Raw genomic sequence first — 16,291 nt, 5'->3', positions numbered from 1 at the left:
CCGCTCTCACTCTTTATTTACACCAAATAAATATTTGCAACATGCAAGTAATTATTTGCATTACTGGATCTGATTCCTGGAATATTCCAGGCACATTCTCTGATTCCTTGATACCTGTATGGGCTTGGGGTGTATATTATATATTCTGCCTTAAAAAAGGATTTCCTACATATTATAGTCACTTGGAACTTTACAACACCTTTCTGAAAAGCATTCCCCAAACAAACAACTCTAATAAATAAATATGCAATGAAAATTCAGAATTGAAATTACAGCTCTCTTGCTAACTGCAAGTGTAGAAACACTTTAGTAATCTGTAAAACAGAAAGGAATTACACAAAAAGTAGAGAGAAGGCTGAGGATGGATATATAAATAGCGAAAGCATATGCAGGTTAAGTCAAAGTAGGCCAAGGGAATAACCTGTATCTAAATTTTAGGTGCCTTATGAATCAGTCTTCCTAAAGTAAGAGCTTCTGTCTCTGTCTACAGCATTTTGTTTCAGAGCAGTAGGGCGGGTTTTCAAATAAACCCCTTGATTTTCTTCACTTGAAGGGATTTAGTTTGGTTCTTAGACCAATTTCAGTGGTTTCAAAGTAGATTAGTTTTGGAAGAAACTAAATCCATCTCCATTTGAAGTATCCTCCGATATCTGACGGGGATATTAGTGTGTGAAGCTATGGAGTAGACACCATCACATAGCACCTGGTTGTAGTTTCAGCAACTGAGTGAGCTGCCCATGTGGCAGCCCTGAGAATGGATTTCTAAGGTCCTTTCCCTTCCCTGAACACAGCTCCTTTGAATGCTGCTCAGTTCAGCACTGTGCAGCTTGGCCCTCGCACACAAACAAGAAGTTGTTTCGTCAGGCTCAGAACCTCCAGTCAACTGTGCTCAAAGCAGTTACCAGAAGAAGGACACCAATTCTGCTTGTATTGTACTTCAGAGAAAGGGAGATCCCAGAGGACAGCTCTTTAAAAGAAAGTTTCCATTCCTCACCTATTACACCTCACAATCCATGTTGTCCAAATTCAGAGTGGAAAGGTAGTTTTGGCAGAAGGCACCACGGTATCACTTGGAAAGGGCATGAAGAGGAACAGGAAGAAGGGTCTGTGCAAGAGACCTTGCATATGCAGTGGATGGGGCAACGATATCTCTGATTTACATGAGATGGAAATAGACTGACCAACTTAGAGGTTGGACGTCGACTTCTCCGAGACTTCTGACGTTGTCTCACATGGTGTCCTCATGAATACCCTGAAGATTTATCTGTAATCACTATAAGGTTGTTCTAAAGTGAACGCAGGAAACACATAGTTTTTAAATCATCCTTAAACAGGAGCCATCTCTGTCAAGTTGGTAGATCATTTCAAATAAGACCTTGCAACAATCATTTACAGACATGGTTTTGTTCAGTACTTTTACAATAGACTTGGGTTGATTATAATAGGGTACACTTAATAAATTGCATATGAAGCAGAATATGGAAGCACTCTAGAAGAATTCAAAACTGTCTTGATGAATCAGAGTAAGGTGATCTGCAGTCACCAGTGTGAAACTTTGTAAAGGCTTGTGCCTGTGATACAAACAGGAATGATCAGGAGATAGTAATGGATCAATATATAAAGATTATTTAACATTTCTACCATTGCCAAAAGAGAAAAACCTCACTCCGGAACATACTGAAAGGTGAATCATATTTACAAATATTTTGTAGAGTTCCAGTGTAAGATAACTTTGATTTTAATATCTTTCAAATATTGCATAGTAGTTTGTTAGTGTCTATTGTGTGCCTGTTAAAGCAAAATAAGTCACAACCTTAAGTACTTCGTAGTTGCAGCTGAAAATCTGTAATCCTGTATTACATAGAAGTCTGGTGGTGTTTATAATGTGGCGTATATTTTAAGGAATAATTTATAAAGCATATTGGTATAAATGACATGAAGGAACTGACATGCCTTGTCAGGTAAGGAGCCTTGAAGAGAAAATTCTTCATTGAAGTGGACAGTGTGTACCCTCCTCTTGTTTAATTACTATTAAGGAATGCATCTGCTTATCTTCATTAACTGTACTTGACATGTGTATATATATATATGATGTGTGTTTCCTTCCTCCTTTTCAAGAAGCCCAGCAAAATCAAAGGAACAACAGAATTACTACTTCAAGGTCATTCTAAATGCATACTGTTGTAAATGGGACAAAAGGGAAGAAAGTGTATGTGCTACCACTAGTGCCACTTTACTAATAAGATAGTCTTTTTCTTCTTACCCTCTAAAAGATGCATGAGGTTCATTTTATTTAATCAGGTTATAGAAAAAATTATTTAGAAAATTAAAATCTTGAGAAATCAGGGCTTCATTTTTACTATACAATGAGTTAATGCAATGGAAGACACAATTATAACTTAATCCCTGTTGAAGGATATAAAAGGGTAGACAAACCCCAGATATGCTAGAGTCTACAGAAAGACATGAAGGCTTTGAATATTTATTTTAAATGAAAAATTAAACATTCCTATCTAGCATTATTGGCACTACACCTGACAGGCATTTGTCTAAAATAAAATAAAACCAAAACAAAATAAATCACTCCGTGGAATTCAACTTCTTCATCTCTCATGAAATCAACATGCCAACTACAGCATAGATCTCCCATGGTACCTATAAAAAATTACAGCCCTGAAGGGCCTTTTCTAAGAAGGTCCTGTCAGTTCTCTTACACATCAACACATCTGTGCCTGGCAAAGTTCCATGGACTTCAGCTGTCCAACTATCCCAAGGATTTGATGCACTGTAAGAAAAGTTTTCCAAAATGTCCACTGACTCTTGTAAGTACATCTATGCTTCTTCAATTCTACATATCAAAAAATCAGTTTTTCATCTATAATGTCCCAGTATCTTTTTAGTCAAAGAAAAGTGACTGACAAAAAGACGACCAGAACTGAAATAGGAGAAGGGCAAAAATGGGGTCTCCACTTTTTTCTAGTGCATACCCTGTCGGTCTGATCATCTGCCCATTCTACAACAGTGGCAGCTTTTCTAGGTTCAGCTAGGAATTTCATACTTGACAAAATAGATGGCATCTGAATCACAGAATTGCTGAAGTTGGCAGAGACCTTTGGAGATCATGTATTCCTCCAACACTGCACTCCAAGCAGGATCACCTGCAGAAGAGGTTGCTCAGGGCTGTGCCCCATCAGGCTTTAGGTACCTCCAAGGATGGAGGCTCCACAGCCTCTCTGGGCAACCTGTTCCACCTGTTCCAGTTTTCCACTAAAGAATGTTTTTCTTATAAACAAAATTTCCTGTGTTTCAATTTGTGTCCACTGCTTCTTGTCTGTTGACTGAGCAACACTGAAAGCTGCCTGGCTCTGTTTTCTTTACTTGTTCTCATCAGGTATTTATACACATGGATGAGATCTTCCCTAAGCCTTCTCTTCTCCAGGATAAGCAGTCCCATCACTCTCAACCTCTCAGTATCTGTGGAGTATTTGTAAGATACTCCAAAAGGGCATTTAAGTAATGAAATACCTTAACCCCAATATTGCCAGTTCTTCACTGATTCTTCCAAAGAAATACAATCAAATCCAGTTCATTTATAAGCAAACAACAAGCCTTTTTTTTTTTTTTTTAATAAAGCCAATAATTGGTGATGATCTTGTTAGACTTGCAGAGTCCAATGGTTCAAACCCTTAGTCTTGCCTTAGTAAGTAGTTACAAATCACTTACGATCTACCAAGATTTGAACTAAATGGAAGTTAGCCTGTTCTGCTCTGGAAGTAATGCAAGTACTTAAGCCTGAGATTGGTGCATACTGAACTCTGCAGCTTCTGGCTTTCTACATTTAACCTTGTAGACATGCCTAATGCCTATTCAAAGTACTTTAGTACTATTTAATGGATTCCAGATCATAATAAATCTTTCTAACTATACAAATAAATGATACACAAAGATTTAAAAGCTTTTAAAAACCTATGTTTATAAAACTCCTTAACAGAGTCAGTAAAAAGGAGTTATTTAGATCCACTTAGCATTGAGTTGACACATACTGAAAGACACTCTGAATGTTAAGATACTGATCTTACATTTAAATTCTGCTTTTCATTCTGAAACACCTCCAAATACTCTGCAGACTGACAAAGGATTTGGAAGGCTCCCATTTTCTAACATTGAAAGACAGTCACCTCCAGCACAAGACAGAGCAGATGTCTCCATACAAAGTGTGAAACTGCAGAACAGGGCAGTGTGCTCTTCTAAGCCACGAGAAAGGAACAGAGGAAGCAGATTGTAATTATTTAAATTGGAATCTGGCCAAGAGCCCACAGCTGGCAATCCCACTCTTTTGCAAGAGTGCCATGAAATGTGACTCCACTCCGGGTTTTACATCTCATTGCAAAGACTGGAGTAATTATGGTGAGACCGTTGGTAACTGGAAAAGTTGGCTACTTCTATGAAAGCTGTAAGGTCTTAAGTAGGCAAAAGCACAGCGGAAGTCTCAGCAAACCATATGTACTAGAAATTTGGGGTATTTTTATTCGCAACTCTATCTTCTCTAGTTCTTTCTGCTTCTTTTACTGCAACCAACATTTGGGCTTATTCAATTATGTGTATTTGTGTGCATGTTCACACACAGGTAAAAACACATATATTTGCATAGATATATTTATAGAGTATTTTAAATGCATTTGACTTGTAAATCAAATATTACAATATCAATTTGTTCTTTTTCAATCAACTAAAAAGTCCGTTGAATTCTCTTGCATAAATTACACACATATTCAATAAACAAATACCAAACTACCTCACCTTTTGTGACACGTTATTTTTTCCTATGAAGACAATTTTAAGTGAAAGACCTGTGCTTAAATAGGAACACTTTTATAGGTAAATGCCTCCAAGATACTAAATAATGAGTTGCAAATATTAAAGTTTGACATATTCATTTTCTGTTTGTTCTCACCGTAAAATTTGGGTAAAAAATTTCACAAGAGAATTCTAATAGTCCTACAGGAAATATCTTCACAACCTATAGAGGTGGTTAAAACAAACTATTGATGTCATGGTTAATTTGATTTCACAGTCTGTTTCTATCTCCTATCAAAATATAAAGTTCTACTTTTTTTGGGGAAAAAAAAAAAAAAAAGCTTTTCTATTACCATAAAATGGTCATAATGGTTACAAATTTCAAAGTTATGGAATATATAAATTACAAATTATTAAAGTAACAAAACTCTAAACTTATTCCATAACCATTTTTCTTTGGAACTTCAGGTTTATGAATAGCACTTAGTAAATGTTTATACATATTTTCATTTCATAATTTTGTCATTCAGTGGAGTACTGCATGATTTGTCAGCATTTCAGACTTTCACCCTACTATGTTAGCAAGTTAAGACAAATGGGGCCAAATTTGTAGGACATGCTAGCTGCTGTAGATGCATTTCAGGGGAAAGCTTCCTACACCTTTAGCAAGGTCCAGTCTGGTCCTGTGAACACTCATTAGCAATTATAATGCTTTTTCTGGTTTAGTTTAATTAAAAAAAAATAAAATATCCAATTTGCGTGAATTCTGCTATCTCTCTTGCAGCTCCAGCTAAAACTTACCAAATTCACCAGGTTTGCTTTATTACCTTGGCATGTTTCTCTCCCACCCCTGCAAAGGCTGACAATGTGTTGAATCCATCCTTCTTGTGAAGATGTGAGCATCCTGGGATTTGTCACTCTTTTTCCTGGCACCTTCAAATGACAACCATTACTCACCTCCCTCAGTTTCACCACTGATCTGTTTCTTCAGGATAACCAGACCTGTGAGCCACTAGTACAAATTTTGGGAAATTAAAGGGCAAAAAATGCTTCCCCAAGAGCAAAAGCAGAAGCAAATTTTGGGGAATGTGGTTTGTGAAGAAGGTATGGCAACACTGAAGTTATAATTGTAGCTATCCAGTGATGGCACCATCTAAATATTAATGTGGTATTATCTATGTTACCATTCCGAAAAATCTGTTGCATTCTCACATCCCTTAACATACATAGCCCCCTGCTGAGCTGGATGGTCTAACAAGTTACCACATTGATACGGTAAATTCCTTTCAGATACTACCTCCCACAATCAGAACATCTTTGGCTTGTCACAGAGATTTCATGGAGCTTTAAGATTAGTAAAGGTAAAATATAAATTTCTGAAGGTTTTGCTTTTAATTATAATAGAATTTTCTGAGTGATGAGTTTTCTTTTTTAAAAGAAGGAAAGAGGACTGAGAGGGGTGTGCATTTTCACTGGTGAGAGCAAGCTTTCGGACCTCCTTCACAGCTAAATTTGAGTACCTAGAAAGACAAGGCCAAATAGATGCCAGGGGTTTATAATGATAGCATTTTAAAGTTAGCAACTGCAAGCCAATAAACTATGTGACTACTGTGGCTGCCGTTGTTACTGTTGCTGTGTAATACAGTAATCTTACCACTACTGACTGAGAAGAAAGATGACCAGCAGAACTAATGCCGAGTCCTTTTGTCTCCCTTGATCTTCTGATGTGGACACCAGTTCAACAACTCGGATTAGAAATTTTAACAGAAGTACACAGCACGTACATGGAGAACTCTCAGGCCTTCTTGAGCAGACTACAAGAAGACCATGGTCTGAGCAGCAGGCTGCAAGAAGTTGCAGTAAAAAGTGAACCACTCTATGGACCAGACCCAGCCACAGGTTGCCAGTTGGACCATCCTGCTCCACCACCACCAGTGCCAAATCCACCCTTCCCAAGAGTCATTAGAGTGAGTCAGTGTTGGAAGAACTTAAGCTACATGTATATCCATGTTGTTTTATAAGTTCTAGTGTGTTTAGAAAACTGACAACAAGCTGCAGTTAATCTCTTCAATAAGAGAGTCAAGACTGCAGTAGAAAAAACTGTGGATGAGACCAATAGTTAGAAAAGCAAATTGTGGCAAAGAAGTAAGTTAGCTGGGCTGTGAAGACTACGGCCTACTTGTAGAAAGCTGTAGGATCTTAAAAGAAATATATATATAGATGAAAAAAATAATTTCTTCATGAGTGGTTGGTGAAGACCTTGGACCATAGCATAAGATGAAGAAAAAGGAAGTGAAGAGGCCAGAAGAGAAATAAGTAGAACATTTACTTCGAAGGGATCTCATCTCTACAGATTCTTCTGTTCCAGGAACAGGCAACTTGAAACAATGTGCTAAGGTCCTTGGGCCATGAAAAAAGACAAATCGACCTGGATGCAGCAGGCCACCAATTAAACAAAAGGGAATCTAACTATCTGGAATAAAACAGCAGTTTCAGCAAGCACATTTTGGGGTGTACAGATAATGCAAGCATATAAAGATATATATTTAACTAGTCTGAGCATATTTAGTCTGACACTGTTTTCCACTGCTTTAAGAAAGGTTAATTGAAATATGCACGAAATTACACTGTCAGCTTACAAAGGGATGATAGTTTTCATGTGGCATATTCCAGCATCAAATGCATGCAATCCCAAATTAACAAGCTAAAAGTTTTGTGCCTTTTATTTGTGATGTCCCTAAGACAGAAGGATTTGTGACTATATATGGGTGTGTAGAGAAGAGATTGCAACTGACATTTTGAGCAAAAACAAACAGAGTAAAGACAGGCGTGACTGATTGTTCCAACAAACATCAGGCAATTTTACAACGTGTATGCAAGTCTGAATGCTCTCCAATTTTCAACTAGCTGTATAAAACCAGCTCATCCAAAAGCTTTTTTAGTTCTGAATTGCTTACTTCTTTGTTACAGCACTATCACTGCTTAACAATTAAATGGTACCCCCTAGAAGAAAAAAGGTGAGACTTCTTTTTGTAATGAATTAAAATTACAAACATTTTATTGGTATGTTTACAAATATTTTAGTATGTTTACATTGTCTGAGCCACAAAAGTTGCTATTTTAAATGACCACAGAAAATGAAATATAGAATTATTTTACATAGCTATACAGAACAATTGAAAAAAAATCCTTTTAACATTATTTCAGTACATACATACAACATTCTCTTGCTAAGCCAACCACATGTTGATTAAGAGCTGTTTGGGACACTTAAGTGCCACAGCTCACAGCAGATGCTCCATAACCATCACATTTTGCATTTGATTCTCTGAGGTGTAGTACCAGTGTATCAGTTCAGTCCACTCAGTTCAAAATACCCTCTCATAACGCTGAGAGGGCGGCGTGCAGGCAAAATTCAGAGTGGCTGGGGAAGTAAAATTTAACTGCTGTCTGAAGGCCACAACACAGAGATGTGATGTAGTTACTTACAAGTTTGTTTTTTCATCTTAAGCCATTCTGTGTCAACTCTTCAGGCCATTGGGACAGATGATTCTTCTTACTCTGTCATGCCACTCTGGGCAAGCACATCAAACTCCTATAAAGATGCATGTGCCTCTCTGCAGTTGTTCTGCTACCTGTGATCCCCTGTTTAAGGCTTAAAGGGCCTTAGACTGCCTGGTTTACCCCCACAAGCTTATTTATTACCTTTTTTCCTAACTTTTCTAACAACTCCTTTGTCCAAGGTAGCATGTCAGCTAGGTTTTTGAAACAGCTATTGCTGTGCCCTAATTCTGCTCCAACTGAATTGAATAGTTAAACATTCATTGATTTCAGTGAATGGAGGAATAGAGCTGTACTGAAGACTTTAGAAAATGCCTGTGTTCAGTATTGAGATTTAATCTTAGCTAGAACTGTGTAAGAACAGAAAAGACAAAAAGTGTACTAATACATATATATTAACTCCAAAAAATGGGCAGTATATTTGCAAAACCTAAATATCTGACTTACAGGACTTATCTTAAAGAATTAGTCCAGGAAAAAAAAAAGAAAAATATGTTACACAGTTGCCAATACAACAGCTATATTTTAAATAACAATAATATACATGTACAATATTGTAACACTATAACTTGATGAAAATAATACTGATCAGTATCAAACTTAGTATTTAATTGATTATCCATCCTTAAGAGATGAAACGCATTTCACAGAAATAGATGCAGGCAGGGTGAAGTGAAGTGATATTCATGGCTTACCATGACTAAGTTACTGTGAAAGTTCAGGTAAAAATGTAAAAAATGAAACTTTAAATAGATTTATATTTATAAAAGTTCAGCATTGTAGCAGTTGGGTGAATGTGCTGCAGAAAGATGGTAAGAAAGAGCAACCTAACGGTAGACAACATATACACTTGCATAGACACACACGCACAAACTCATATGTGCCCATGCTAAAATGCATGTGCATAGGTCCTCAGCTTGATTATACAAGCACACCCTTACAAGCTTTTGATGGGGGAAATACCAGGAATGGGGTTCACACCTCTCTTGTTTTTAGCTGTCTGCAAGGTAGCTGTAGCTACGTAGTCAGATGAGATGACACCCATCTAAGGTTAACATCAGCTGAACGTTTTAATGACAACTGCTTTCATCCTGAGAGTATTTAAGGCACTTTATAAAAAAAAATCTGAAGTTAATTAAGACTGGGGAAAAAAAAAAGCAAAAATCCTTACATGTGAAATTTGGAAATTAAAAAAAAAAAAATTCCTGAGTCTTGATAAATATTTTTATTACAATAGAATACCATGACTATTGAAAGCATGTATTTTATAAAAGCATGTTAAATGACATTTTTTCTTTAAAAACTCATGCCTCAGTGCACGAAATATGTTAATATGTCTTTGGGGACATCTGTAACAAATTAATAGAAAATGAAAAGCCAAAGAATGCCCTGTCATATATGTAGGAAACATGCATTGCTCCCGGCAACACACATCATGTTTACTACAGGCATCTTTACTTTTCTGTTTTCTTGCAGGGTCCTGCCCATATTTTAATACTTTATAATTATTTATGCTTCACTAAACTATTTACAGAAGCAGAAACTAATCATACATCTTCTTAAGCCCATAAATACAGAACTACAGAGACGAGTGCACTACATAGTACTGTTCTCTACAAGTACAGTTCGTGAATTATTTTCTTTATGAAGATTTAAATCTAAATGAAAATAGAAGTTCAAATTCCCCCTGTTTTCCTTGGGTACATTTTTTTACACCTGCTATTTCCAAAAGATTTTGCCCCAAGACAGTATTTGTATTGTAAAAACAGCTGTAAATTGTTGCAAAAGTATCTCAAGTAAAGAACCATGATGCTCGTGAATGCCCACTGTTTACACAGGATACAATCAATTCATTTCCAGTTCAGAATAGCTGGTTTCCAATACTAGCCATCATTTGTATGGTTCTAGTAGTATTAATTTTTACTTTTGGTCTGTTTTTCTCTCCTCCACTGTCTTTAAATACAAATAACATGGAAACAGTGATATGGACCATACCCAGGGAACTGTCAAATGCAACGAACATGCACAGTGGTTACAGAATGGTATGTATAGAGGCCATAGGAGGTTCTTTCTAACACTTACAGGTAAAAACAATAATCAGAGTGAAATGCACTTGTGATTTGACTGCATCCTTTAATATTTTCATTAGCTATCTCTAAAATATCCCTGATAAAAATTCTACTTTTTTACATTCAACTTCTATTACAATGTATTTCATGTTTTATTTAAAAAATCCCACAATAGTGATGGTGGTTAATCTGCTTTATAAAAGATAATACACTAAGTTATATATAATAATGGCTTTGATCCGATTAACATTATATTACACTGCTCATTAATTACTGTGACTTCAGTTTCTACAAGTGTTATAGTGAATACAAATGATCATTTAATGTACAGGAAGTGGGGATCATTTGGAAGTGCTGATTCAGAAGTATTCAAGTGCTAACAATGACTTGTTCTTTCTACATTTTTCTTGATGTTCCATAAATGATGATTTTATAAATATCTGTGCTTTTCAACATGACACAGTTATGGGCAATTCTTTTTAATGTCCTTTTTCTGTGCAAACACAAAACTAGATCTTTCTAAACGTTACCATCTCATTAAAAGTAACTGCCACTTCTACTTAAAAAGGCACCAGCATTAATGTAGGAGAATATACCTTTTATGCTTGTTTTACGAAGAGCTGTACTTGTTACTGGAGCGGAAATTATCATATCCGTGATCATTAGCTTTGAACTTTAGGCAGGACTGCCTTTCCTCCAGGGACAACAGATCTTTGGATTGGCACCAGCAACACAAGCATGACTGTTAAAATAAAAGGAATAAACATTTTATATCATTTTGTTTTGCACATGTGGCAAATGCACTGAGAAGCTGCCCTTCTTCAGTGGTACAGTAGGAAATAAAAAACATACAAGCTGCCATTTGCAGACTACAACGTGAGCAAACAAACAAGGTTAAGCTCCGCATTGCTCAAATGGTCACTATTGGGATGCTCCATTAGTAACCTGAGTGCTGAAGGGCAGGAAGAGATATACTGAATTACATATATTAAAAATAGCCATACACATGACGCTTCAAGTATAGTCTGTATTTCTAAATGCATTTGAAAATAAAATTATGACTCCTTGTTGTCCTTTCTCTCATAATTTTTCTTGAGAAAAATGTATGCACAGTAATCTACACTTTTTAGGCAAGATGCTGCTATCTATTTGATTTTTTCTTTTTTTTTTTAATTTTTTCTTCTTTTTTTTTTTGAGGGGAGAAGAAAACCAAGTAGGAGAATGGTGAAAACCTACATACAGTTTCTACATTTACTAGATATACTGCAGACCTTTTGCTGATGCTACTGACTGGCCTTTGGGTGCTGCCAAGTCCATCTGGGATCTGGCATTCCCACTTCTTTCCATGTTCAGGATGCTAGAGATCTCTTACATGCTCCCAGCTCCAGTGACTCTTTCAGGGAGCCAGCAGTGTAGACAGGGAAGACAAGATCGACACTAAAGCCTCTGCAACGTGCTGTCACAGTTACTTGCAATACAATAATGCTACTAGATGTAGACCTGATTGGCTTCTAATGGAAATATATAGCCAGTAAGGAATTCAACACAGGCAGGCAATAAGCTTAGCAGTGGCATACAGTTAAATGTTTGGCAAGAAAAGAAAAATCTAAGAATTTGTGGTAGACAGTGCAATAACTCTGATACAGTGTCTGAAGACCTAAGGGGCCACAAAAAAAACCAAATCTGGACATGAAAGTGGAAAGACAGATAGGCTGCAATCCACATGTGATCCAAAGCCTCAAATCCTGCGTGGAGAATTAGGGCCCAGGAACATTCATGCAAACCCAGTGAAAACTAACAGGTCTGTCTCAAAATGGTGGCATTGGAAAGAGACACGCGGACACTTTCATCCTCTGCCTTACCTAACTGCCTACTGATTTAAACACTCCACCAGGATGGGAAGAACCTGGGGTCAGCACTCTCCCTGTTGGGTTGCAGAGGATATGGCTACATGAATCTCTGCAGCAGAGTCTGAATCTGCTTTGTCAGTGCTCTGCAAGTGGCTGGGTGCCAGGTGGGTGTCAGGAAGTGATGTAGCACTGATTAGCATGCCAAGCGGGCTTATTATACGCTCCATTTTTTTACTTTCTCTTCTGTCTCTATGAATCCTTATTTCCTTTCTATGTAGCTTCATCAGGGAGAGAACACCTACAATAACCCAGTTAAGATTTAAAGTCAAATTTAATGACCATTTAAAACACTTCTGCACGCTAAGGAATGAATTTTACTGCTGACTTCATCTTTTACCAGAGGAGCAGCTCTCAGCAGCTTCTTACCTTAAAGCAGTTTTGGAATCTTTTGCTCACCAAATACAGAGCTATCGGATTGATGCAGGAATTCAGTGAAGCCATGTTAATACCAATGTAGTCCATCACAAGAAAAAAGCTGTGTGGAAATTAAAGAGATACACTTCTCATTTTCTCTGAAAAGGCTTAGTAGAGGTTTACAACTATGAAAATTGGACTCAGCTTCACTCAACCAAGACTAACTATTATTAAACGTAATAGTAAAGGGGTTTATATCAACAGGATTAACTCATGGAGGTAACAGTTGTGCTCAATAATAAAGTTTAACCAGTAAGATCATTCTCACGAAAGTAATTTCAGAAGATCCAACCACCTTGGCTTATGAGAGGAAATATTCACAAGGTTTTCTTCATAGACTTAATCCTAGATGTTCTGCTGAAAGCGAAAATGAGGACAGAGATTCTCCCTCCACCCTCATAATGCCACAAGACAGTAGGACAGTCCCAAAAGCGATCAGGAGGAAGATAGGGCAAACAGGGGGATTCCTCATAGTTTTCTGACTGCTACTGGATCGAAACCAGAGTGTCTGGATGAAGTAACAGGGGAAACTTCAGACACACAGAGTAAGCTAGTTAATTAGGAAATCCAAAAATGTCAGCAGTGCACAGGCATTTTATTTCTGCAATCTCACCTTAAAAGTTCACATCTGTTGGGGTCCTTCTGATCATAAATAGTGAGTTTCAATATCCTGCTTAAGTGAAGTGGGAGCCAACACAAGGCAAAAACAAGTACCAGACAGAACACTGTTTTGGCCACCTCACGTCTCTGAAAAAGAAGATTGGACAGAAGAGTTATAGTTTCTGTTTCTAGATTGTTGTTGTCTTCTAATATCCAGTGTTCAATAAACAAAATAAAAACCCTATGAAAATACAGGAGTTTGGGGAACACTAAATACCTTATTTTCTCGGAATGTATGCTCAATCTTTTCTATTGTTTTAGATGTCTTGCACTGATTCTCTGTATCTCCAATTTTAAAAAGTATGAGTAATAATATGTTTGTGCCTGGTGCACTACTAACTTGGACTGTATTTTGGCATGTGTTTTTTTTCTGCTAACATATACTGCTAACCTCACTATAGTTCAGCACGAAATTACTTCAAAATAATTAACGGGTTTAGAGCACAACTTCAGTTTTCATTACAAAATATCCAGCTCTCACTATCGTGAAGAAATAAAAACTGTAAAACCTGGAGGATTAACACCAAACAAGAAAAAAAAAACCCACAAACCACTAGTTTTGTGATTGTCAGTTAAAATCTTAGGTTTCTGAGGGCTCTGATATACACATATATCTAAGAGTTCAACAACACTACTACTAGGAAACTTCTTACTAGTAATCTTGAAGTCATTATACAAGAACAGAATAATGATGTGAAGTAAAGTCATTAAAGGTATTATTGTCAACCTCTCTACAGACAGCAGATTGTCAGGGATAATTTTTTACCTGTTTTAAGTGGTCGTTTAAAGCAATTTGCATCCCACTTTTCTTTCGTAACATCTCACAGGTCATAAGAGTATAGAAAAATGCTGTGATAGCCAGTGGCAAACAGAAGTAAAAGCTAAAGAGCCACCAGTCTTTAGCTTGCTTGTAAAACTAGAAAGAAAACAAAAGCAAAAATACTGTTAAGAGTTGAATACTAAGCATTTTGGAAAGTATACTATAATTAGCTGGTCAGTCTGTCCAGAAAACCATCTCTGTAAGGTGGAAGTTACAGAAAACAGGACAAGTACTATCCCAAAGCCCAGAGAAAGAAAAAGTTTCTGAGTACTCTTCTTTTAACCGATATACTTCAGGAACTTGCCAGTATTTCACTTGAACATTATATTCACCTACACTTGTACAAATCCACACAACACTAAGAAGATGGAAGGAACTGTTCTGGAGATCTTGTAAATGTCACTGTCTTACCATCATAAAGGATGTTTTCTGTGTGGGGTGAAGCAGGCAGATTCTAAGATCCTTTCCTCTGTACTCCATCGTAATCATGTCAAATGCAATAGCTTCTGGAACAGCCAGAATCACCGACAAAACCCAGATCAGTACAATTTCAACAGCAGTCCACTTTGGCACTCCAATTCCTTTAATGCGACTCCAAGAAGCAACTGCTCGGTACCTGAAGCCACAGCACACATTTGCAAATAATATGAGAAAACCCACTTGGTTTAACTGGCAACCCCGCTTATTCATGTTGTATCAGCAGAGTAGAAAGGCAAATTTGAGCCAATGCCCATATTAAAATGCAATTAAGAGAGTGTATTGAAAAAATGGGTCTCACCTGTCTATACTGAGGGCACACAAACTCAGCACTGTGATGCCCACTGATGCCTTTTGAATGAAGGGTACTAATTTGCACATTTCAACACCAAAGGGCCAGTCCTCTGCAAGCAGCTGTGAAAAGAAAACAACAATTAGAAATAAACTGTTTTTAAAAAATAATTCCCAAAATGAAACATAGACCTTTGTCTTGATTGTTTTTCTTTTCCACCATGTAAACTTAGTCAAGAAGTGCCTTTTCACAAGGGAGTCTCCAAGGTGTGTGTCCTAAAAACTAAGCAATAGCTTTACAGTCACTCCACGGCTGGGTATGGATATGCATAAAGCCTTAGTCCTGACTTCTTAAGCCCCGCAAACTCCACTTATTTTGCTTCTAACGTCACCACTCCAGCACTTATGCGCTTTTCTTATGTGTTCCAAGTAACTCTCCATTTACCAGAAATACAGAAAATTACTTAAGGCTGATCAGAACAGGGCAATGCCAACAAGTGCACATCTGGAGTGGGTTTATTTGAAGCTTGGTGTCTAGACTCCATCAGCTAAGAAGTCAGGCAACACTGGAGAGAAATGCATCTCATAGTTTTCAGCTGACCATCTGATAATGTAAGATGGGACCTACTAGATACTAAGGGAGGCTAAACAGCTGGTTTGATATGAATATTTAGCAGAATGTAAAGACAGATCAGATTAATCACTCACTGAAGATCTTTAATGACCAGTTTTTTCAATGATTCTTTATTACAATACTGAAAGGACTAACTGCACATTAAGCATACTTATAAGTGCTACAGAATAAAAAAGCTCAATCAATTTCAGATTGGTTCAATTGCACTTTAGGTTATACACTTTAATGGAAATCTTCTGTCACACCCCAGAAGTACATTTTAGTTGATTTAGGGAATGAGACTTACTGAACACAGAATACACCTTCCTAGCAGCTGATGCTATGAACTGTTCGCCTGTTGCTTCACTTTAGAAACATTTAATCTTTGTACTCTGCTGTGAGCTGCTCTAATGGCTCAAACACACCACAGCAGCAGCCAAATATTCCAGTTCCTCATAAAAACAAGACTCTCCAGAACAGAGGTTATGCCAAGAAATAGTCACAATCATTATATAAAAAAGTAAACTTTCTGAGCTTCTGTAATTAGTTAACATCATCTAAGCCCATTTCTGTTTTTCATAACTTTCTTCAAATGAGGCCTTTTCAATCTGTTGCAGATTGAGGGCTACAAAATGGAAAAGGAGACAAAGAACAATAACTATCCAAGAGATGACTGCAA

At 37.1% G+C, this 16,291-nt stretch overlaps 1 protein-coding gene across 1 annotated transcript; it reads right to left on the bottom strand.

The window, feature by feature from the left end:
* Positions 1 to 10,476: 10,476 nt before the first annotated feature.
* Positions 10,477 to 15,128, bottom strand: LOC104413326 (endothelin B receptor; the record flags this gene model as incomplete). The annotated part of the gene is made up of 6 exons (XM_010024279.1): positions 10,477 to 11,169; positions 12,704 to 12,812; positions 13,365 to 13,498; positions 14,178 to 14,327; positions 14,643 to 14,847; positions 15,010 to 15,128. Coding segments are annotated over 6 exons (849 nt in total), but the record flags the coding sequence as incomplete, so codon positions are not given.
* Positions 15,129 to 16,291: the final 1,163 nt, after the last annotated feature.

Source organism: Nestor notabilis, unplaced genomic scaffold (assembly GCF_000696875.1).
Source record: "Nestor notabilis isolate BGI_N333 unplaced genomic scaffold, ASM69687v1 scaffold33691, whole genome shotgun sequence".
NCBI lineage: Eukaryota > Metazoa > Chordata > Aves > Psittaciformes > Psittacidae > Nestor > Nestor notabilis.
The sequence above is the reverse complement of the archived record's forward strand: the minus strand, read 5'-3'. Positions and strand labels throughout refer to the sequence as shown.